At 47.9% G+C, this 22577-nt stretch overlaps 4 protein-coding genes across 4 annotated transcripts; 1 reads left to right on the plus strand and 3 right to left on the minus strand.

Annotated features, from left to right (window-relative positions):
* Positions 1–602: 602 nt before the first annotated feature.
* MYCFIDRAFT_156013 (uncharacterized protein) lies at positions 603–2882 on the plus strand (the record flags this gene model as incomplete). The annotated part of the gene is made up of 2 exons (XM_007931043.1): positions 603–1987; positions 2315–2882. 2 exons carry the CDS (start codon positions 603–605, stop codon positions 2733–2735), a joined length of 1806 nt encoding a protein of 601 aa, XP_007929234.1. The 3' UTR covers positions 2736–2882.
* Positions 2883–4003: 1121 nt separating this feature from the next.
* On the minus strand, positions 4004–5158 carry MYCFIDRAFT_77984 (uncharacterized protein; the record flags this gene model as incomplete). The annotated part of the gene is made up of 2 exons (XM_007930731.1): positions 4004–4015; positions 4184–5158. 2 exons carry the CDS (start codon positions 5156–5158, stop codon positions 4004–4006), a joined length of 987 nt encoding a protein of 328 aa, XP_007928922.1.
* Positions 5159–5810: 652 nt separating this feature from the next.
* MYCFIDRAFT_104048 (uncharacterized protein) lies at positions 5811–11577 on the minus strand (the record flags this gene model as incomplete). The annotated part of the gene is made up of 4 exons (XM_007931044.1): positions 5811–6231; positions 6313–6515; positions 6599–10433; positions 10586–11577. Coding segments are annotated over 4 exons (5451 nt in total), but the record flags the coding sequence as incomplete, so codon positions are not given.
* Positions 11578–11918: 341 nt separating this feature from the next.
* MYCFIDRAFT_211999 (uncharacterized protein) lies at positions 11919–12740 on the minus strand. The gene has a single exon (XM_007931045.1). The coding sequence runs from the start codon at positions 12656–12658 to the stop codon at positions 12035–12037; it is 624 nt and encodes a 207-aa protein (XP_007929236.1). The 5' UTR covers positions 12659–12740; the 3' UTR covers positions 11919–12034.
* Positions 12741–22577: the final 9837 nt, after the last annotated feature.

Raw genomic sequence — 22577 nt, forward strand, 5'->3', positions numbered from 1 at the left:
ATCGATGGTGGTATACCGTATTTCCAGAGTGTTTCACTGATCGATCAATGGTTTGCGGTCTTGGCCAAGCGAACGTATCGTCGCGTCGCGTCGCGTCGTTGCCGTGCGGCACGTCGGGTCGATGTGGTCCAATCAATCAATGCCGTCATGAAATTGGGGGTGAATGTTTACCGCAGACACCCCTGCTCCAAACAACCGCCCGCCCCTCAGAGCTCAGACCCGACTCCCACAGCGACACACACACGCACGCAGCACGAACGAACGTCAGGCCAGGCCGAGTGCTGCTGATGCTGCTGCTGCTGCTGCTGCTGCTGCTGCTGTGCGACTGACACGCCGCCGCACCTCCTTTCCTTTGCCATGCCGCAATAATGCTGCACAGCGCCTGTCGACACTCGACCCATTTCCGCACGCCCTCCCACCTTGCCTTGGCCTTGGTATGCGCCGTTCTTTCTCTTGCATTGTTTGACGCGCTGCTGCTGCCTGCTCGTGCGCTCTTGCACCATACCAGAAGGCACACAACAAACACACTGCCTGCACTCTCGCTTAACACCTGCCCACCTACCTAATTCACGCCCGACCACACGCGGCCACAGCATCCCAACATGGCCACCACTCCCCAGAACGCAGATCCCGAGGCATTGTATACTAAGCAGGCATGCATAGGAGGGGGCAGTTTCGGCAAGGTCTACAAGGGCGTCGACAAGCGCACTGGGCAATCGGTGGCCATCAAGATTATCGATGTCGAGAACGCCGACGATGAGGTCGACGATATCATTCAAGAGATCTCCATCCTGTCGGGTCTCCACTCGCCATATGTCACCAAGTACTACGGCTCATATCTCAAGGGTTCCGACTTGTGGATCATCATGGAGTTCTGCTCGGGTGGCAGCTGCGGCGACATGCTCAAACCGGGCGTAATACCGGAGGACTACATCTGCATCATCGTAAAAGAGCTGCTTCTGGGTTTGGAGTATCTGCATAGCGACGGAAAACTGCATCGTGATATCAAAGCTGCGAACATCCTCCTGGGCGCCAATGGACAGGTCAAGCTTGCGGATTTTGGTGTTTCCGGCCAGCTCACTGCGACAATGACGAAAAAGAATACATTCGTCGGCACCCCATTCTGGATGGCGCCTGAAGTCATCAAGCAATCTGGCTACGACCACAAAGCCGATATATGGTCCCTCGGCATCACTGCACTGGAACTGGCGCTTGGCGAACCTCCATACAGCGACATACATCCCATGAAGGTGCTGTTCCTGATTCCTAAGAACCCCGCACCTCTACTCGAGGGCAACTTCAGTAAAGAGTTCAAGGACTTCGTGTGGAGGTGTCTGCGGAAAGAACCGCGCGAGAGACCGAGCGCCCGCGATCTTCTGAAACATCCATGGATACGGAAGGCGAAGCGGACGGCATACTTGACGGAGCTGATTGAGAGACATGAGCGTTGGCAAGCAACTCATCGTGAGGATAAGGACGACGATGAGGACGATGTGGAAGAAGATTCACCCTCACGGCAGAGCGAGCAGGAGGACTTGTGGGACTTTGGCACCGTGCGGCCGGTGGGCAAAAGAGCAAATCCAATGCCTGGCCTTCGCGCCATGAACGAGTCGGGCATGAATTCGAGAAGCTCACCTGTGCAGCTGTCTCCACCCAAGCGATCCGCATTGAATAAGGAGAGCTTCGGCGTGGAAGACAGCGAGAACTTGGAGCGAGGAACTATTCGAGGCGCAATGCTGCCGCCACCGCTTCCAAAGACACCATCACCATCGAAAAGGGCTGCACCTCCTCAATCACCTGGCCCAGCAGCCAAAGTCCCATTGCCGGCGTCGCCCACGCGGAAGCCCGTACCAGTAGTGCAGACGCCACCACAAACTCCTCGACATGACTCCACACCTTCATCACCCAAGCCACCGGCCACACCAGCATCGCCGCGACTTCTCAATGATGACTTCTTGCAGCAATCGATAGCATCGGACATGTCGCAGTACATGAAAGGTCTGGCCATCAAAGACCAGCCCATCGCAGCTCCGAAGCTACAGCAGCCTGCCTCGACGCCTATAGGATTTGACGCACGGCCCCCTCAGCCACAAAGACAGCCCTCGAACAACCGCATCACGAACGACCTTTTCCAGAAGCCTTTGCCCAAATTTGCGCCACCCGGCGTGAACCCCGACCCCACGTCGCACGTAGTGTCGACAGCTGCTAATGAGCAAGCGGCCACAGCCATTGCAGAACCCGAAACGCCCTTTGACAGGAGATTAAGTAATGCTGTGCCCACACCGCTCGAGGCGACGCGGAGCAGTAGTATCAGTTCCGTCACCACACCACCTGCGACAAACCAGGAGCCACAATACGAGCAGCAGGTGGATGGACAGGAGCAGCCTATTACCGCATTGAACTCTGTCGTGACACCCGCTCTTGAGGCAGCATTACATCGACGTGCATACCAGCTGTCCCTCGTGCAAAAGAGACATAATGCCTCACAAACGAGTCGCGCATCCGGTGTTGGTGTTTCTGACGTCAATGGCCAAGCACTTTCTGCAGAGGAGCTTGTACTCAAGCGGCAAGCACATGAGCAGATACGCAAGTGCATGGGCAAGATCTCGAAGCTGTTTAAGGAAATCGATCACTGGGACAGCGTATCTCCCGTTGGCATGGGCGATGGCGTGGAAGGACTTTTGGAGGGGTTTCTCGAGGAGATTTTGTGCCGTGTAGAAGCAGAGGATGCATAGATTCCCTTTTTTTGTTTGTTGGTAGACTTAGAGCGATGGCGCTCGGCGTCGGAGCTTTCGGACGGACGTGTGTAAATGACTGAATGGGTGATTCTTTGATGGATAGCACTGCATTGAGCTGAATATGAATGACATGGCATTGGATTGAATCGTGCATCCGTCAGTCACTAGAATGATTGTATGATCATTTCCCATTCCCATCGTCGTCATTCTCGCCACCTCCTAGAGACAGCCCAGCAGTGAAGAAGTCTCGAAACTAGCATATAACCCGATGGTTATTGAACTAACTCACTCTCCTCCTATTCTACCACACCTCAACCGAAAATCTAATCTAATCTAATCCAATCGCCACGAAATCATGAGTTATCACGATCACAACAACAACAACAACATCCGCAAATCTTCTAGGAAGAAGAACGCAACTGCAACTCAGAAGAAAGATTATGGTTCGAATTATGGTTCTATTTTCGAGGACGCGGAGACGAAAACTCGGGCTAGTCATAGTTATGTTGTTGAAGCTTCTTCACAGCCTGCTGCTTCGGCTCGAACGCGTTCTGAAGCCGATGCGCAAGGCTCTCATCATCAAGCCGCGGAATATGGGGAGGAAGTGCATCCGAATGCGTTTGATGATGTGCCCGCCGGACTGCGAGGAGTACCACCACCACCACAAGTCTTTTTTCATCCTTGGGACGACGTGGTGATGTCGGGGCCACGAGTGTTTAGTCCTTATTACGTCTTCGATGATGTGAATGGACGACGAGGTGGAGTCGTATACTACTACGTACCACCACAAGGCTGGAAATTGAATCCTTATCATGGCGAAATTTCGGGGGTTTATAATGACTTTGGAGGTGGTAGTGGTGGTGGTGGTGTTCCTGTTTGTCCGATGACTGGTTTGCAGTGCATCTATGCTTCCATGCGAGATCCATGGAATGAATTTTAATGCGAAAGACTGGACTTGGGTTTTGTATATGATTGGATTGGCTTCTTGAGGAGGCAATCTTGTGAGGTAGAAGGATTTGTGAGGGACTTGGGGACTCGGAGGTAGAAAGACGGACGGAATTGTGAGGGGGAGGGGGAGGGGAAGGAGATGATCATAATGGATAGTGAAATTGACAATGATGCAAGGAAAGAAAGAAGGAAGGGAAAAAAAAAATTTGTCCTGCACAGTGTGATTGATTTTTGTCTTTCTTTCTTTATCTAAACTAGTCTAGCGTCTATTCACACGTTCTACTATCCTATCCTATCCTATCCTGTGCTTAATACTATTATCCCTCTACCTAAAGCTAACTAAGTAATCCTATTATTATTATTATTATTATCATCCCCCCCCCTAAATACTACTCTCCTTAAATCCTACAACTCCCAACCCCCACCCCCCTCCCCCTCGCAATACCCAACCACTCCACCCCCTCCCCCCTCCCCACCCGTCTCTGCTCCTCACAAACCTCCCCCAAAAGCACCCTCAACCGAAAAATATTCCCCCCAATCCCCTCCCCCTCAATTTCTTTCATCAACTCCACCGCCCTCATCTGAACCCCAAAATCCGCACTCGCGACCCCGGCCATAAAAACCGGAAAAACCATATCTCGACATGCGAAGGCTTGATTTTGCACAAGGTGAAGGATGGCTTGCGCGCGAACTTCGGTGTCGGCGTTGATGTCGTGTTGCGAGGCGCTGGGGATGTGGCGTTGGTTGGGGAACATGCTGGTGCGACTGTAAATGGTGGCGGCGTGGTAGAGGAGGAGGGAGGTTTCGAAGATGGGGCGGACGCGGGGTGGGAGGGAGGTTGAGGCTGCGAGGGAGTCGGCGGGGGATGGGGTGATTGGGTGGGAGGCTTGTTGCCAGAACGTGTGGAGGTCGTTTTGGAGGGATGAGGTGGTTGCTTGCCATTGTGCGTAAGTGGAGGGTGGGATGGGGGATGAGGGGGATTTGATGGCTGTGCGGAAATTGTGGGCGGTTTGGGCGAGTTTTGCGGTGAGGAGGATGATGCCTTCGTGCAAGTGGAGGATTGCAGGGAAGATTTGCAATTCTTCGTGTGGATGGAAGGGGCTGGTACCGGGTGATAAGACTGGAGGAATTTGGTGCTCTAGAGGTGGGAGCATATTGTTGCGTGTGATGGTCTCGACGAACTCGCAAGCACCGCTGCCCATGAGACATGCGTACATGTCGAGCTGACAGATGGTCCAAAGGGTGTAACTGTAAGCATGCGCTTCGTGGCCTCGGAGCTGATGTCGCTGTATGGCCAAGAGACGCAGATGTGTGAGATGACCGGCCCACATGTTCGTATTGTTATCATCTCCTGCTCTTGTGGGGATACAGATGTCGTATACAAACAAGAGGAAGTGTCGGAAGAAGACACCATCCGAAAGCAAGTCGTGGGCTGCCACCGACGACGAGAGAGCCTTCTCGTAGTGCTGCATGGCGTCCTCAAGGGTCGCTCGTCCGTTGTTGTGGCGAGCAGGAAGCCAATGACAGGATGCCAGCTGGCGATGCTACGACGTGGGACAACTCTGCGCCTCGCCTCGCCTCACTGCTCTCTCACGGTCACGACATAGTCATGATCGATGGAGTGCAGCCAGTGATATATGACCTCAAAAGCGCATTGTCGCATGGCCTCTCCCGCGAAGAAAGCAGCCACGGCCGAATAAGGGAGACGGCGGCAGCATCCATGCTTGACATGGACGGTAAGAGCCGGCTGGCTGCGTCGGTGATGGTATGTCACGGCGCAAGAGGAAAGGAGGGTGTGAGTGTGATGTGGGAGCAGCATGGGCTAGACGGAAGGATCAGTGTGGTGGCGGCCACGCGAACGAGGCTGATCAGCATGATGCATGCATGAATGGCAAGTCGAGACCAAGCTCATCTCATGCGGCACGTGCGTGAGGGTGGCAGTGGCAGTGGCAGTAGCAGAGGCAGTGGCAGTGGCAGAGGTGACAGGGAAACGGCGTCCGGGTCCGAAAATAATTTAGAGTTTGTTGATCGAGAGCCTAGGCCACGTGAAAGACCAGGATGTCGCGGCTCGGTACGCTCCAGCCTGCGCCTCGCGTCTCACGCCCACGCCTCGCACGCGTTTGCCGCAGCACGCAGACGCTCTCGAACGGCCGACGACGTCTCGCTTGCCATGAGCACCGACACTTCCTCCTTCATCGCGTCCCCCACCGACGGTAACGCCCTCGCGGCAGACACGATCGCATCGGCGCGCATCAGCCTGACTGCTTCCACGCCCACAACCGGCCCGAATAGCAGCGTCTTGAGCGCGTCAGTGGCGGGGGCGTCCAGCGTCACTTCCCGCTTCTGTTCCCGCACGCGAGCGAATGTGCGCGCCACGCCTTCGAATGTGCTGCGCAGGATGGACGGCTTCGTGCCTGCCTGTGCATTGGTCGTCGCCACCTCGTGCATCGCTCGAGACAGCTGGCGGAGGAGCATGTTGCCGTCCGACACGTGCGCATTGATCGAAGCGAAAAGGGCCTCGATGGCGGCTGCCGTCGTGGCGTCCCTGCTGTGGGCATGTCAGTTCGGCAACGCCATCCATACCACGTGTGGCCCCCGTGGAGTGGAGAGGGGTGCATGTACTCACGTCTCTTCCGAGTGGCGAGAAGTCTCCTGTCCGTCCATCTGCGTGGCATCTTCGTCGCGTGTCTCGCGCAGGATCGGATCGACAATGTCGAAGACCGCATCGTGCATGTCGATATCGCTGCGTGCCAGCGCGATTCGAGCCAGCGCCTTGACCGAGTGTTGCCGGTATGCTGCATGTTGGCGCTTGGCTTCTCGAATGCCGACCTGGCATGTTGGTGTTAGCGCATGGCTTGAACTTGATATGCTCTCGGAGTCTCGGGGGCTGCTCAGCTCACAAGCACACATACCTTGATCATGCTGGAGCGCACACTCTCCTGATCTTGGTAAAAGGGTTGGGCGACCTCCACGAATTGGACGAATGCACGAAGGACCACCTCCTTTCCATCCCATGTCTTGCCGCCCAGCGCTTTGTCGATGGCAGGCCACAGGGCAGCTCCGCTCGCTGCGGACATCGGAGACTCGCCCGATGAGACGGCCACGACGGTATCAGCGACCGCTCGCGCAGCCGCGTGCTTCAGTGCCCACTGTGGGGAGTCGAGATAGTTCATGCAGATTGCGAGAATCTCCTTCATGTACACTTGTGCCGCGCGCCAGCCACCAACCGCTTCGTTCCACGTGTCTTGGAAGTGTTCCTTGACTTGCTCATCATCATCGTGCTTCGCAACGAAAATGAATGGCAGGATCGACGTGGCAAATGCCTTGAACCTGTCGCCTGCCTGCTTCGCAAAGTGGTACATCACTTCGCCCGATGCGATGCTCCTGCGCGGCGTGGAAGACTCGCGATCGCCCTCCGACGCGAAATACAGCTTCTTTGCGAAGGCGATCAATCGAGAGATTTGCTTGTCCGAAGCGCCACGAGCAACATACCCAGCTGCGGCGGCGTAAGAACTGGACACTGTGTCATTGCGATCCACCACAAGCCTTTCCATCAGCTTGAGAGCGTCGTCCGCAAAGGCGCGGAACAAAACCATGCGCCTAGTGCTCAAAGAAACCAGCACCCGACTCGATCCCACCTTCGATGGCAGACCAACCGCGCTCTTCATGGCATTTGAGAGTCGGGGCCAGAGCTGTCGCATGCTGGCCTCATCCAGGAGATCCAGGCAGCGCTCGATGGCCTCGATGAGAGGACTACTCCGTACGCTCGACAGTCGCATGTCATCGATCTTCTGTTCCGTCAGGTTGTACTTGGAAGCATTGAGATGAATATAATTCATCGCCTCGTGCTCAAGCGAGCTCAGCAATCCAATCAGGCGTTCGATAAGCTCAGGAATGTAAGGCTGCAGCGTCGAGCCATGAGCTTTCTTGATAATCTCAAGCAGCGTATGTACCGAGAACAGCTGCACTTCCTTGGCGCTGGACTCCATGCCGGATGGCGATAGGAGAAAAGGTAGGACGTGCTTGAGCATGGCCGACGCATTCTTCGTTGCACTGTGGTCGGCCTCAAGTGAGCGCGTAAGGACTCCGGTCAGAGTCCGTGCTAATAGAGCAGCGCTGGCTCGCACAGACTCCTTGATGTCGTCGAGCACCTTGAAGCACTGTGTCCAGATACGCTCCAGGTATTGTTCATACTTCTCAAGAGGGCGTCCTTGCACAAGATCTGCGATTGCCGCACAGCAGGCTTGTCGGACTCTCCATTCCTTGCCAAGAATGCTGGAAAGTAGGTCTTCCATGATGGCGTCGAAGTGCTGGTCGATCGTTGCAGCCGAGTCAGGCACCAGCGCAGTCCAGATTTCATTCATCGATCGTTGAACGCCGCCATTTGGATCGAATCGGTATCGGAAGAGCTTCGGATAAAGCTTCGGATTGCGAGCGAGGTAGCCATCGACAGAAGAGTCGGATAACACTCGGCTGAGTCCGAACCGTCCAAAGGCTGCTCGACTGGACCAGATGGCATTTGAAGAGGCCATCGACATGAACTTGTACACCAAACTGGAGTCTCCGACTTCTGCTGCCAGGCTCATGATATCTTTATAAGTCGATACGGAACCATCACTTGTGGGAAGTGCGCCGGGCTCGAAAAGCTGAGTGTCCGCGGACACATTGCCAGAGAGCTGTTGCTTGTCGGAAGAGAACGAAGACACAAGCTCGCGGACAAGATCGTCTTTGAGTTTCCGATCGCCCTTTTCATACACCAAGCCAAGTCCTCTGGATGCAGATTCCTGCACCAGCTCATCCCGATCGGAGAGACAGCGCCTGAAGGCAGCTTGACATTCAGAAAGTCGATCCTGAACATCTCTGCCGCAGTACTGCACCAGACAGAGGAGCCACATGACCGCAGCTTTTTTCAGCGCAGGTTTGGTGTTCGCACAGTCTGCCAACACCTTGTCCAACAGCTTGGGGAGAACTTGTGATCTCTTCTGTATCAACTTTACTTCCGCATCGATGTCAATGTCGATTTGAGTAGCCAGAGCTTCAGACTGCCAGCCGGAAGCCACATAGCTCAGCGCTTCTCCGACCGTGAAATGGACCTCGGACTGCCGAATTTCGTGAAGTTTGTGCAGATGATCCTCGATACTCGAGAGATCTTCGCTGTCTTCTGGGAGAATCATCGAAAGCTGCCCCAGAGAGAGAATAGCAATCTCATTCCCGTCCTTCGCCTTTTGATACAGCTTTTCGGATACCTTCGCTACGCTTGAATACTCGCTAATTGTCTGGCTTTCGAGACAGCCAAACATACTCATTTGGCCGATCGCGATATGGGTTGCTTCTTGCAGTAGGCCGTCTCCTCCATCTGTGAATGCCCTGAAGAGGACGCCAAGGTAGCTCGTCAACTGGTCAGAGGGTTGTCGTTCTTGCTTTCGATAGGCTGCTCTAGCATAGAAAAAGGACAGGGCGACGATCGACCCGTGGACGGCGCTTAAGGCAGCGCCGACGGCCGTGGCATATGTTTGGGATACTTCCAAGAGCTGTGCAAGTTGTTGCTGGGCTCTTGCGCTTGGATGCGAAGCCAGGATGCCAAATGCGTGCGCTGCAGTCATGCGACAACCATGGTGATTGGATTTGAGTAAGGTCAGGAGAAACTCGGTCCGTCCAACGTGCTTCTGGACAAGAACATCCGGACTGAGCGCCAAGAACTCCACCAAATGGTCTTCCGCAAATAAGCTCTTAGAGGACACGCACTCGAATAGAGCGTTCATCAGGACATCAACGAGGACTGGCTGCTGAGACGCAACGCTCTTTAGATGCGCTTTCCCAGCTCTTCTTGCTGGCATATCTGATTCGAGCATTGCATCGATCTTCTTCTCCCATTCGCTGTCGAGGTTAACAGCGATGCTTGCGTCACGAAAAGCTTCGTGGAACAGCATTCGCCGAGCGAAAGCTGTCATGGCAGGGAATGCAGACTCGTGAAGTTCTTTCGCTTTCTGAGCAATAACTGCCGCGTCGGAGCTCGTGATGCTTGTCTGTCGGACGAAGAATTCGGAGATGACACCTTCGAAAGCGGGAAAGTCTAAGGCAGGGGCCGAGTCTACATTCGAGCCGTTCAACATGCGGTACCAGTGTGGACTGAGACCACGCTCTCCCTCCTCACGGACTTCCGGTCTGTCAGAGGTGGCACCTATAGCCAGAATGTCCACCCATCGAGCTTTCACGGAGGCGTAGGGTAGACACCTGTTTGCGAATCTGACTGCGACATATCTTGTGCTCCGTAAACGTTGATGTTCCTCTAGGGAAGCTGAGTACCGCATTTGATCAATCAGAAGGTCCTCGAGGACTTCTTGCTCGTGCCTCTCAAGCTCAAATCGTGTGCTCATGGCACCGAGAATAGTTGAAAGAGATTCTTCTATGCTCACCGTAATCGAGTTGCCAGAGGAATCGCGAGCTAATGAGTCGAACAACCAGCGAAGCAAGTCGAGAGAGGTGTGTTCACTTTCCACTAGTAGCGTCCGCGGCCCAGCCTTGGCCAGGAGGCCAATCACCTCGTACGCATATGCTCGAGAGACCAGATCCTCGCTCAAGCCCGGCTTGGGCCAACCCTGATTCTCGATGAAGTCTCGCAGTCGAGCAACCACTATCGGAGCAATAGCGTGCAAAGTCTCCCTCGATCCGTGTCGTGCAACAAAATTGATGTATTGAAATATAGCTGTCCGAAGCTTGGTAGCTTCTCTGCCGATGCTGTTCGTCCTGAGAGCGCGCGGTCAGCGACTTTTGCCCTGCTACAAGCAATTTACCAAAAACTTGTACATGCACAGAATACGGATGCAAGCTTGGAGGGTAAGACTTACTCGGGAAGTCCGTTGGTCATCGCAGTATCGGCGCCTTCAGATGGTGCTGACTTCACGCCATCGTCAACCATCCTCGTGATATTGTTGTCAAACGTAGTGCTTTTCATGGATTTGCCCAGGAGATTGAGAATCTTCAAACGAAGTGGAGCTTTCACTCGAGGTGCAGTACCCTCTCCAAAGTAGAGATTGAATAATTGCTTGACCAAGTACTCGTCCTCCAGATCAGTAGCCGGTAAGGCGCGCTTCATCATGTCGTCGCCTGGATCACCGATCGACGAAGCCGGATCAGCAGAAGCAAATAGAGCAGGTAGGAAGCGCTCTGCATCATTGAAGAGCCCGCTAGCAAGTAATCTTGCACACAGAGCTTTTGTTTGCATGAGGTTCAATCCGCCTGCAGCTGGATTCCAAACGTCTGGCTTGCTGTCAACGTTGAAGAAGTCATGATCTTCTCTTGTAAGGCCCGGGCTTGGAGCAGCGTTCCCAGCCCGCTGTGGCGTGAACAGAATGAATTTGCCAAGCTTTGATACCAAATATCGAGCATCTTCATCGGAGATGTCGAGGGTCCGCCGCAACTCCGCATCTTCTTTACTGCCACGCTGAGGTATCCGATACGAGCCCAATGCTCTCAGAAGCAAGTAAAAGATCTGAGGTGCTTGCGTGCCAGACTTGGCTATACCGTTTGCCACTATTGGCAGGAGCTCAGCCTTGTCCGCATTCGAAAGCCTCACGACACCCTGCTGGATATAGAGCAGGTCGAAGTGTCGAATTAGAGGGCTTTCTTGCTCCTTGAACTGCTTGATCAGAGCTGCAACCGGGAGCTGGATCGACTGCGGCTGCACTCGGGTGTTGACGTGCTGGCATATGGTAATGACCTTTTTCCGAACGCTTTCATGTGGTGATGCAAGTTTCAAGAGCAGCGGAGCCAGGTACGTTTTGAGGATTGCTTCGAGCTTGCTGTCCGTATCCGTGAGCGCAATCCGCATCTCAACTTTGCCAACAAGAGTCAGCTCACGCTGTTCTGGCGATGGCTCGGAAGACGCCATCGTGGCTTCGTGGTTCGTTTGATGGGAAGAGGGCGTTTATTGGAAGGTGTCCGGCTGGATCATGGTGCAGTGCAGTGAGCCAGGTGGCATGCGATGCTGGAGGGTGTGCTTGAGAGACGGAACGATGTCTCGTCGATGTTTGAGATGATGAGCAAAGGCAGCAGTGGCCACGAAATGTCATGTAATCTCGAATCGCCGAGAAACGCCAACGCCAGCGCCACGCATCACGTGCTGATGTCGCTTGTTCCGAAGCACTTGGCATAGAATACTTGTATGCCTTGGCATCACAGATTGCAAGTGCTGATGCGCTGTCGACTGAAACGAGGTACAAAGACAAAAGTAACTTGGCTAGATGTGAATTTGAACATGCTGAAGCGTGAAGTAATCTACAATGCCATGGTTCTTCTAATCAACCCACGATGCTACTACGCTGCGCCACGCAATTCAGAGCGTTCATCTACAAATACTGCCATGCCTTGACGACGTCGTTGGCGAGCTGGTAAACGTGCCATGTAAAGCAGATGCAACCTTCGCCTGCCTGTGATGCCTCCACACGACTCTGAGCCCAGATGCCGTACCCAGTGTTGAATTCATCGACTGGGCAAGCAAACCAATCCTTCCCCTCAAACTGCAGCTTCGCATCGTACACATTCAAGAACCCATCGTACAGAGCAGGGCCGTTGGTCCGGCCAGAGTGTGCCGGGGTAAACCTCAGCTCACCGGCAAGTATTCCAGCCGTCTGATCGCCCGCGGTGACATATGCCAGCTGGCCGCCTGGCACTTGAGTCAACAGCGGCAGCTGGGACTCTCCATTGAGGTATCCAAAGATGGTCTGGTTCTTGTTCGCGGTCGCGCATGCATCTGCTGCTACTGAGTCTTCTGGGCAATATGTTGTGGTGTTCTTGCCGATCCAGAATTTTAGACCATTCGCGTTGATAAACATTTGGTGAATTGCTGTGCCTTCAGCAAGTGCTTGGCCCAGAAATGGCTGAGGAGAGCTGGTGCCGGCTTGAGGGACTGGCGCCGGCATAGCTGCGGCGCTCGCAGCAGCGGCGAGGGTGATGGCGATGAAAGACTTCATTGTGATCGGTGGATGTTTTTGCAACGTTCGTTGGAATCTTCTCCGAAGTGGTCGGCGGGATGTGTACAATGCTGAAGGTTGTTGCTGGACACTGAGGTCAATGATGATTACGTCCTTACCTGTTCTCTTATATGCCCGTGCTATTCATGGATCATTTCTATTTTTCGGTCGTGGCAATAATGCACATATGACATATGACCCAAAGACTCGTATAAAAGTCATTCCTGGTGACAAGACGAGAGCGGCGTGGCGCTGTTCCGCCGGAAGCAGGAGTGATGACTGCCGCGAGGCAAACAACCCGCCAGAAAGTACCACATCCTCGTATTTTGAGACCTATCGGTGTAACGTGTGCAAGGAGGACTTCGCAATGCTACCCCCTCCGTTAGCGCAGTAGGAAGGGCCGCTGCCGGGCCCAAATTTAATACCGCATGCACGGACTTTTGACCCCCACGCTCGTTGCGAAGGGCAACCTGCTATAGAATACGGAGGTAGGTGAATGAATTGGACGAGATTTACGACATATACGTCACTTTTGACACACATTCATTCGCAACGCTTTTAAAAACAAAGATGCTAATAGCCTCCGGCGGAAGGGGCCTATATCTCGCGTAGAATAGCACCCCTACGCCTCGAGCATACCTTACGGGCAGCGCCTCCCCTCCCTTCGGGGGGTCCCCTCCGCCCGACGGTCTCGGCTAGCAGGGGCCCCTACCATTCTTTGCCCCGGAGTAGAGAGAGAGGGCGGAGTAGAGGGGGAGGGCGGAGCAGAGGGGGAGGGCGGAGCGGACAAAAATAGCGACAGCGAGGTCAAATTTCCCGGCTAAAATGCCGGAAAGGGACCCCTACGCGAGATATATATACCGCGTCTGCGATATATATCGTCCTACGCGTTAAAATTAGTAGTAGATAGAGGGAGGGACGGTACTTACAATAGCGAGGTTAATATAGGAGAGAGAAAGAACGCGACCGGAAGATATATATATATATACCGAGAAGTAAACAAACCTTAAACAAACATCCTATTTAGGAACGCTAGTCGTACGGTATTAAATGTGCGTCCCCGCTACTAGCTATTTCCGGCAGACGCTAAACGACGGTGTTATATATAAGGAGAATAGAGTAGGTCTACTAGAACCGGAGATTACGAGACATAGATTCTATTATTAGCACCTTCTACTGTTTTAAATCTTAGTAAACAAACTACGCGTTTCCTCTCGCCTTTACTACCCTCTAACCTCGCTATTATATACTATAATAATAAAGCTAAAGCCTACGTATAGTATAGCAATATCGCTTAATTTAAGGTATTATTATCTACTACGACCGCCGCCGCCGCCGCCGCCGCCGCCGCCCTATTCTACGCGTTTCTCGACCTCTTACTACTATTACTACGCGTTACTTAAGTAAGTAAATACTACGGCATAGACGACGTATCTTATAGCAACTAATTATAGGAGCTTATCGGTACAGTTGCTATCTAATATAGCTATAGAAGTAATAGTGCTAGCGGCACCTAAAGGCCGAGTAACTAAACCTCTATAACTAGCTTAGCGACTAAGAGGGCAATAATAGGGTCTATAGCCGCCTATATTCGAGACAACTACTTAGTAAGTGCTTTATCGGCTATATCGTCGTCTATACTATTAGCTAACTCTTTATAGAGGTTATAGAAGCGTTCTCGGATATTAAATACCTACTCCTTTATCTCGATAGTACGTCGCTCTAGTCTTATTATTATCTCCGGCTCTAGGTTAATAATAATACGCTCTCGAGTAAAGTATAACTCGAAGCCGCTCTTTTACTAATCCTATATCTACGTAGTATAGTCTTCGGCCGAGAGATTATTATAGAGCTTGTTCCACATATAGATATAGCGGCATATAATCTAATACTTCTAGTAGAAGGCGCACTTAGAGAAATTATAGTTATTAAGGTCTCTAATATTGCTAGTATTAAATTCTAGCTTACCGAGCGTAATCTCGCTAGCAATAAGTACCTAGATTAGACCCCGCAGTAGTTCGGGTTAGTTTGGTTTAGTTTGCTAAGCCGAAATTCTAGTTGAGTTTAGTTTAGTTTGCTAAGGAACCGGTATACGGACCGGTTTGCCGGCTACGTGCCGGCTACAGACAAAAACCTAACCTAAAATACGTCTAAATAGCCCGAAACATAGATGCAATTATATAGCGTATATAATATAGGGCCCCCGAGGGCCTCCGGACCCGATCCGAGGTCGTCCGACCGTCGTTATATATCGTCGTATATCGTCGTAGTTTAGTTAGATTTTCTCGGAAACTAGCTTAGACTAGCGGGGTAAAAAACTAAACCGGAACTAAACCGGAGGGGTACCGCTAAGAAACCAAACTATATACGTTTTATAGTTCGCAAACCGAACTACTACGGGGTCTAGCCTAGATAGGGTAAGGAAGCGGCTTTAACTATTTATTAGAGTAGACAGTTAGGTATATCTTTAAGCGGAAGCTATAAAAGGTAATATTAGCCCTATAGTCGAAGCTATTCGCTACGTTATCGACGTAGATAGCAATGCCCTTTAGTAAGAACGCTACTATAGCGCGTTTAAGGTCCCCCTTCTTTAGATAAGAATATAGGCTTTCTAATAGATTAGTAGTCTTAATCTATCTATATAGAGGTAAGTGTTCTTATACAAAATTAGCCTATATTCGCTTAGTCTTAATAAACTCGTTCTTAATATATTTAAGCTGTTCTCGCTTAGGTTAGCCGTAGAGGTCGCGCGGAAGGATATTAATAGCTTTATTTATCGAGTCGTTATAACTAGGCTCCGTTCTTCTAAATTTTAATATAACTAGTATATAATCTAGAGTCTTCTTATATTTATCGGCCTTAAAGCGCTCGCGGAGTATAGTATCGACGTACTTATAGTAGAGATAATAAGTAACTTCTATCTCGCCTATAATAAGGCCTAGAATCGCGATTTTAACCGCCCGCTATTTAGCTCCGCTATCGTCTATAACCTAGTACCTAGAAGTCTACCGTATACTATTTTCTTAATACTATCTCTTAACGATAAGTATATATAGTAATATAATATCGCCGTCTTCGTATTCCGTAGACCGTAAGAAAATAGAAGGGGTAGCGCTAAGAACCGGTAGTATCGCGTACTATAATAGTAAATAGCTTCTAACCTAAGAAATTCGTCTTATAAGTCGAATCTATTAAACAAAGCCGCCTATATTTTTGTAGAAGCTCTAGTCTTTTAGGTTTAGTAAATACGTATCTAATAGTATCGGCGCTACTTTAATAATGCTTAGTTTCGACGTATTCGTATAGGTATTATACTATTGTTATTATAAGTTAGTATTCGAGGAAGATTCTAAATACGGAAAATAGAGAGGATAATATCTAAGAAAGGGTAGTCCCGTACCGATTAGCTACTTAGAGGATACGCTAAGACATATACTAAACCGCTTTTAAAAGCTTAGTAGTAATACCTCTAATTCTTAATACTTCGAGGAAATAATAACTTATACTCTAATAACTAATCTCTTAACTCTAATAACTATACCGAGGTACTTAATCGACCGCTAGTATACCGAATATTAGGGTATACTTTGCGGAAGCCTCGAGCGCTATTAAGAACGTATATTTGCTTAAAGCTAAGGCCTCCGGAAGCCTTAAGGACCTTATATTGCCTAGGGGCGTTTTTGCCTATTATATTGTCCTTTACCTCCGCCGCCCTATAGCCCTTTTACCTCTCCTTACTAACTACCTTCCGCTAGAAGGAATTCAACTTGTTACGGTTAGAAACCTCGAGAGAATAGTTATAAGGCGCCTAATCCCTACTTTAGTACGAAAACTAGTATTTAACCGGTTTAATACGCTTAAACTCCTTCTTGCTATTCTTAACGAGGTTGCTAGTAGGATTAGTCTCGTTATAGGGCTTATATAATACCTTAACCTTTAGTCGCGCCTTATAGAGGTTACGGTCCTTATTAGTATTACGAAGCCTCTTATTATTTAACTTCTTCGACTTGTTAGCCTATAAGGCGTACTATTTGCAACTAAGGCGATATTTAAAGCTAAAGATACGTATATACTTAGAGGCGGACATAAGGTAAGCGCTATTAGCATACTATACGTTATTAATTAACGGCTAGTAAGTGCTTCTATTGTCCTTACTAACCTAGAAGGGCTCTAGCCGCAATTTAAATAGCAGTTATTGCTACGAAGCGATATTAGCTAGAATAGGTATGTTAGAGGCTACACGTAATTAGTATGTAACTAGCTCGAGTAAAGCTAGGGTCCTAATGCCTTAGGCAGGGCTTAGCGCTTAGCGTTAGGCTAACTAGCCTACCTTCCTCCCTCTCCTCTAAGATCTCTATCGAATACTACACTAATTTACTACTACCCTATCTACCTGCTAATATAACCCTTCTTATATAGTATTCGATCTACCCTTTAAGGGCAGCAGCTAGATAGTCCTTATTTCAAGCTTTTAGCGGTATAGCTACGAACAAGACTAATTTAACTATATTGCGCCCGAAGAACGGGACCTATACGTACTATTCTACTTAAACAACCGTACTAATTATTAAGCAAGGCCTTCTATACGGCCTATTACACCGAGTTAATCGTACTAGACCGATATCTACTAATTCCGCTATATCCGCATTATAGGGGCCTATAATACATTATTAGTATTACCCCTTACAATAGCTAGCTCTTTACGAAAGTAACGAAACAACAACCGTAGTGCCGCTAGCAGCGCTAGTAATAATAACACTAGTAGTACAGAGCCTATTAATAAAGAACCTATAATTCTAGATAATAATCTAGAATTGCCTATTAACGACATTCTTAACAATATTGTTAATCGTCGATATAGCTAACTAGCCTTTAGCCCCTAGCTAATAGCAAGACTTTAAGAAGCTACTTAAAGTAGGCTTACTACCCTGCGTTAGGAACAATAGCTAAAGGATAACCTCCTCGAGATTCGCCGCCTCTAGGAGTCTCTAATAACTACTGCTAAACTAATAGTAGGGCCTTCCTTACTACCTATTTAAAAGAAGGATGCTAAACTTAAGGATTGCACCGTATTTAATAGCTCTAGTCGAAAGCAATACAACGACTGTATTCGTAACTATAAGCTTAACTAGCGCAATGCACTAAGGGCTCTTCTAAACGACTACTTATTAGTCGTCTATGCTATATAGTACATTAATAGCGACCTAAAACGCACTAAGGATAACTATTTTAACTCCCTTAACGATTAGACCGCTATTTAAAAGCAAACCTATAAAACTATTATATTAGACACCCTTAGAAACCCTATACTAAGGCAACAATACGCTTAGGACTAGTACCTTCGAGCTAAACAAAAGACTAACTAGTCGGCCCGCTTATTTAAAGCCTATTTAAAGACCCTCGAAGATAACCTTCCGGCTAAGACCGATTCTGTATAGATCTCCGAAATACGCCCTAAATTGAGGTAGGAACTTATCCTTAAACTAGACCGCCGCCGTATGTTTAAATAGGCTAATCTTATACGCATTTAATTTATAATTAAAGTAGAAACTGTAGAGCGTATAGTATAGCTATAGCAACGGTTAGAATCTAAGATACGACTAGCTACTACCTATAGCCGTAGTAGAAACTAAGAAAACTAAGGAAGTACTCCCTAAACGAATACTGCTAATAATAGAAACAGTAACGACTACTAACGTAGAAGAGGCAGGGGCCGATACTACGGTAGAAACCCCTAGCGCGGAAGAGGACAAGGAAGGGGCTTATTTCTATATGCCCCTAATCGCTCGTCTAATTCTAGCACTAATTCGAGCGGACCTAGCAGTGCCCTAACTAGATACAAGTGCTTTAATTGTAATAGTACTACTTATTTACTAGGCTAATATAATAAGCCTCGAGACTAGGCCCGAGTCGACCGTACTACCGCTAAGCACCGAAAAGCCCTTTTAGTAGCTAACGCTACCCCTATAGGCTAACCTTCGAAAAAAGAATAAGCGCCGCACTAACTATTAGCCTCGTACGGCGTAAGACTATCGATATTGTGCTAGCTATTACACGTACCTGTCTCGTAGGGGATATATATAGCAATAATTATAAAACTAAGGTTACGCTAGACCTAGGAAATTCAGTTAGTACCCTTATTAACTATCGCCTAGCTAAGTAATTAGACCTCCGACAATTGCCTAGGACTAACCTACTAACCCTTGCCTAGTTTAATAACGCTCGGCACTTAACCTATAGAGCTTACTATATTTATATAGCCCTAAGAGACGACCTCGGCAATAAGCGCCTACTAAACTTTACTACCTACGCGGTAGATATAGACAACCTTCCCTCCGATATTATTATTAGCAACCCTATTCTTAAGTACTACGCTATAGCTATAGACTTAGGTATCCAAAAGTAGCGATTTAGAATCGCTAGGAAAGAAGACATTAAATATATTAATATTAGCGAGTGCCCTAATAATATTAGGGTCCTATTTATCGGCAACCTAATACCTGCCTTAGCTAATCTAACTGCCGACCTGCTCGGTAGTAATAACGATAAACCTGTGCCCCCTAATAGTATAGACCCTAATTAGCTTGCTCGTATACTAGAGCCTATTCGAGAAACCTATATTAATATGTTTAAACACTACTTAGTATCGACATTGCCTATATTTAAAGAGACGGATTATAAGATTAATATAATAGAAGGCAAAGAGGTTCCTTTCGGGCCGCTCTATAACCTTAGTAAGCGTAAGCTTGCTATATTGCGTAAGTACCTAGAGGAAAACCTAGCTAATAGTCGTATTCGGTATAGTAATAGCCCTGCTAGTGCACCTATCCTGTTTGTACTAAAGAAGGATAGTAGCCTACGCCTATATATCGATTATCGTAGGCTTAATACTGTTACTATTAAGGACCGTTGTCTACTCCCGCTTATTAACGAGACCCTCGATCGCCTTTCTAGCGCCTATTTCTATACTACGTTAGACATTAAGGATGCGTACTACTACTATCGTATCTGTATTCGCAAGGGCGATAAATAGAAAACAGCCTTCCGCACTCGTTATAGCTATTTCGAGTATTTAGTTATACTATTTAGGCTAGCTAATGCCCCTATAACATTCTAGTCCTATATTAATCGGGCCTTATTAGGCCTACTAGACTACCTCTATATAGTTTACCTAGATAATATCTAAGTCTATACGCATTTACCTAACATTGCAGAGCACTAGGCTACGGTACGTAAGGTACTTAACCGCCTACGGGCCTATAGACTATATTATAAGCCTTCTAAATATACCTTTGCTGCTAAAGAGGTAGCCTTCCTTAGCTTCCTCGTATCGACTAAGGGTGTTAAGGCTAATCCTAATCGGATTAAGACTATTACTAAGTAGCTAATATCTACTAGTATTAAGGAGCTTTAATTATTCCTAGTTTTTCTAAACTTCTACCGTCGATTTATCGAAGGGTATTTACGGCACGTAATGCCCCTAACTAAGCTTACTAAAACTAAGGCCAATCTATCTAGAGAGTTTAAATAGACTAATAAAGTATAAGCCGCTTTTAATAGTTTAAAGCAACGCTTTACTAAAGTCCCCTTATTACACTATTTCGTACTAAGCAAACTAATCCGTATTAAGACTAACGCTTTATAGTTTGCTATATTAGCTATTATATTATAACAATCGGACAAGGACTATTATTAGCACCTAATTGCCTTCTTCTTACGGAAGATAATTAATACTAAGCGTCGCTACGAGACCTACGAGCAAGAGCTCTTAGCTATTATAGAGGCCTTTAAGCACTAGCGCTACTATCTCGATAGCGTATAGTATACTATTTAGGTCTATAGACTCTATACGGACTATAACAACCTCCGTAGAATTACGAAGGTTACTAGGGTTATAGGTCGATAGGCTAGATAGGCCGTCTACCTCGCCGGGTTCGATTTTAATATACTATATCGGCTAGACGTAAGTAACCCTACTAATAGCCTATCGAGGCGACCTAATTATAATAGCGAGACTTAGTATATTAATTTATTGTTTCTAACCCTATAGTATAAGATTGCTATAGCCCGTATCGTTAATAAGTAAGCGTAGAATAAGCGGCTTACCGGACTCCGCGACGGCTTAAAGCATATTAATGCTCTTACTATATTAATAGTGCGTATTAAGGATACAGATAGGAAGAGTTATAATAACTCCCTAGTCGATATCGCTATATATAGTAACAGCGATTAAAGCACTACTGCAGTTAATCCGGCTACTAGTGCTATTAGATATATATAATACGTACCTTGTTTAATAGCGAGGGTGCTATTAAATAACCTTGCAAATAGGGATAGTTAATCGTTTATAGATAAGCTATTACGTACTTAGCAGAGGGACGCCTTTGCTATCGAACGTATTAATAGGCTTGTAAGTAGGCGAAAGACTCGATCTAGTAAGAGTAACAATTAGTCGATCGACGATAAAGGTTACTTAAAGTTTAAAGGCAGATACTATATCCCCGCTAAACATTCTGTTAGGACTAAAGAGGTTACACGTAATTAGCCTGTAACTAGGCTCGAGTAAAGCTAGGGTCTTAATGCCTTAGGCAGGGCTTAGCGCTTAGCGTTAGGCTAACTAGCCTACCTTCCTCCCTCTTCTCTTAGATCTCTATCGAATACTATACTAATTCACTACTACCCTATCTACCTGCTAATATAACCCTTCTTATACAGTATTCGATCTACCCTTTAAGGGCAGTAGCTAGATAGTCCTTATTTTAAGCTTTTAGCGGTATAGCTACGAAAACTATCGATTTAACTATATTACGCCCGAAGAACGGGACCTATACGTACTATTCTACTAAAACAACCGTACCAATTATTAAGCAAGGCCTTCTATACGGCCTATTATACTAAGTCAATTACACTAGACCGATACTCGCTAATTCCGCTATATCCGCACTATAGGGGCCTATAATATATTATTAGTGTTACTCCTTATTATAATAGCCGGTTTATTACAAAGCAATAACAACCGTGCTACCGCTAGTAGCGCTAGCAACGACAACGCTAGTAGTATAGTACCTACTAAAGTGCCTACTAAAGTGCCTGCTAAAGCACCTACTAAAGTGCCTCCTACTAAAGAGCCTACTAGAGGGCCTGCCGAAGAACCTATAATCGAAGGGGATAACCCCTCGTTGCCTATTAACGATATTCTTAGCAATATTGTTAACCGTCGATATAGCTAACTAGCCTTTAGGCCCTAGCTAGTAGTAAGACTTTAGGAAGCTACCCGAAACAGGCTTACTACCCTACGTTAAGAATAGCAGCTAAAGGATAACCTCCTCGAGCTCCGTCGCCTTTAGGAAGCCCTAACGACTACTGCTAAACCTATAGTAGGACCTTCTTTACTACCTATCTAAAAGAAGGATACTAAACTCAAGGACTGTACTATGTTTAACGGCTCTAGTCGCAAGCAATATAATAACTATATACGTAATTACGAGCTTAACTAACGAAATGCACCGAGGGCTCTTCTAGACGACTATTTATTAGTTGTCTACGCTATATAGTACATTAATAGCGACCTAAAGCGCATATAGGATAACTATTTCGACTCCCTTAATAACTAGACTGCTATTTAGTAGCAGACCTACAAAACTATTATACTAGACACCCTTAGAAACCCTATACTAAGGCAACAATATACTTAGAACCTATATCTTCGAGCTAAATAGAAGACTAATTAATCGGCTCGTTTATTCGAGGCCTACTTAAAAACCCTTAAAGACGACCTTCCGCCTAAGACTAATTCTATATAGATCTCCGAGATACGCCTAAAACTTAGGTAGGAACTTATCCTCGAATTAGACCGTCGCCGTGTGTTCGAACAAGCTAACCTAATACGAATTTAATTTATAGTCGAAGTAGAAACAGC

This window comes from Pseudocercospora fijiensis (genome assembly GCF_000340215.1).
Source record: "Pseudocercospora fijiensis CIRAD86 unplaced genomic scaffold MYCFIscaffold_7, whole genome shotgun sequence".
Taxonomy (NCBI): Eukaryota; Fungi; Ascomycota; class Dothideomycetes; order Mycosphaerellales; family Mycosphaerellaceae; genus Pseudocercospora; species Pseudocercospora fijiensis.

What these genes read in the sequence shown, in the direction of transcription:
- MYCFIDRAFT_211999 (XM_007931045.1), bottom strand. Translation starts at nt 12,658, where the DNA reads ATGAAGTCTTTCATCGCCATCACCCTCGCCGCTGCTGCGAGCGCCGCA.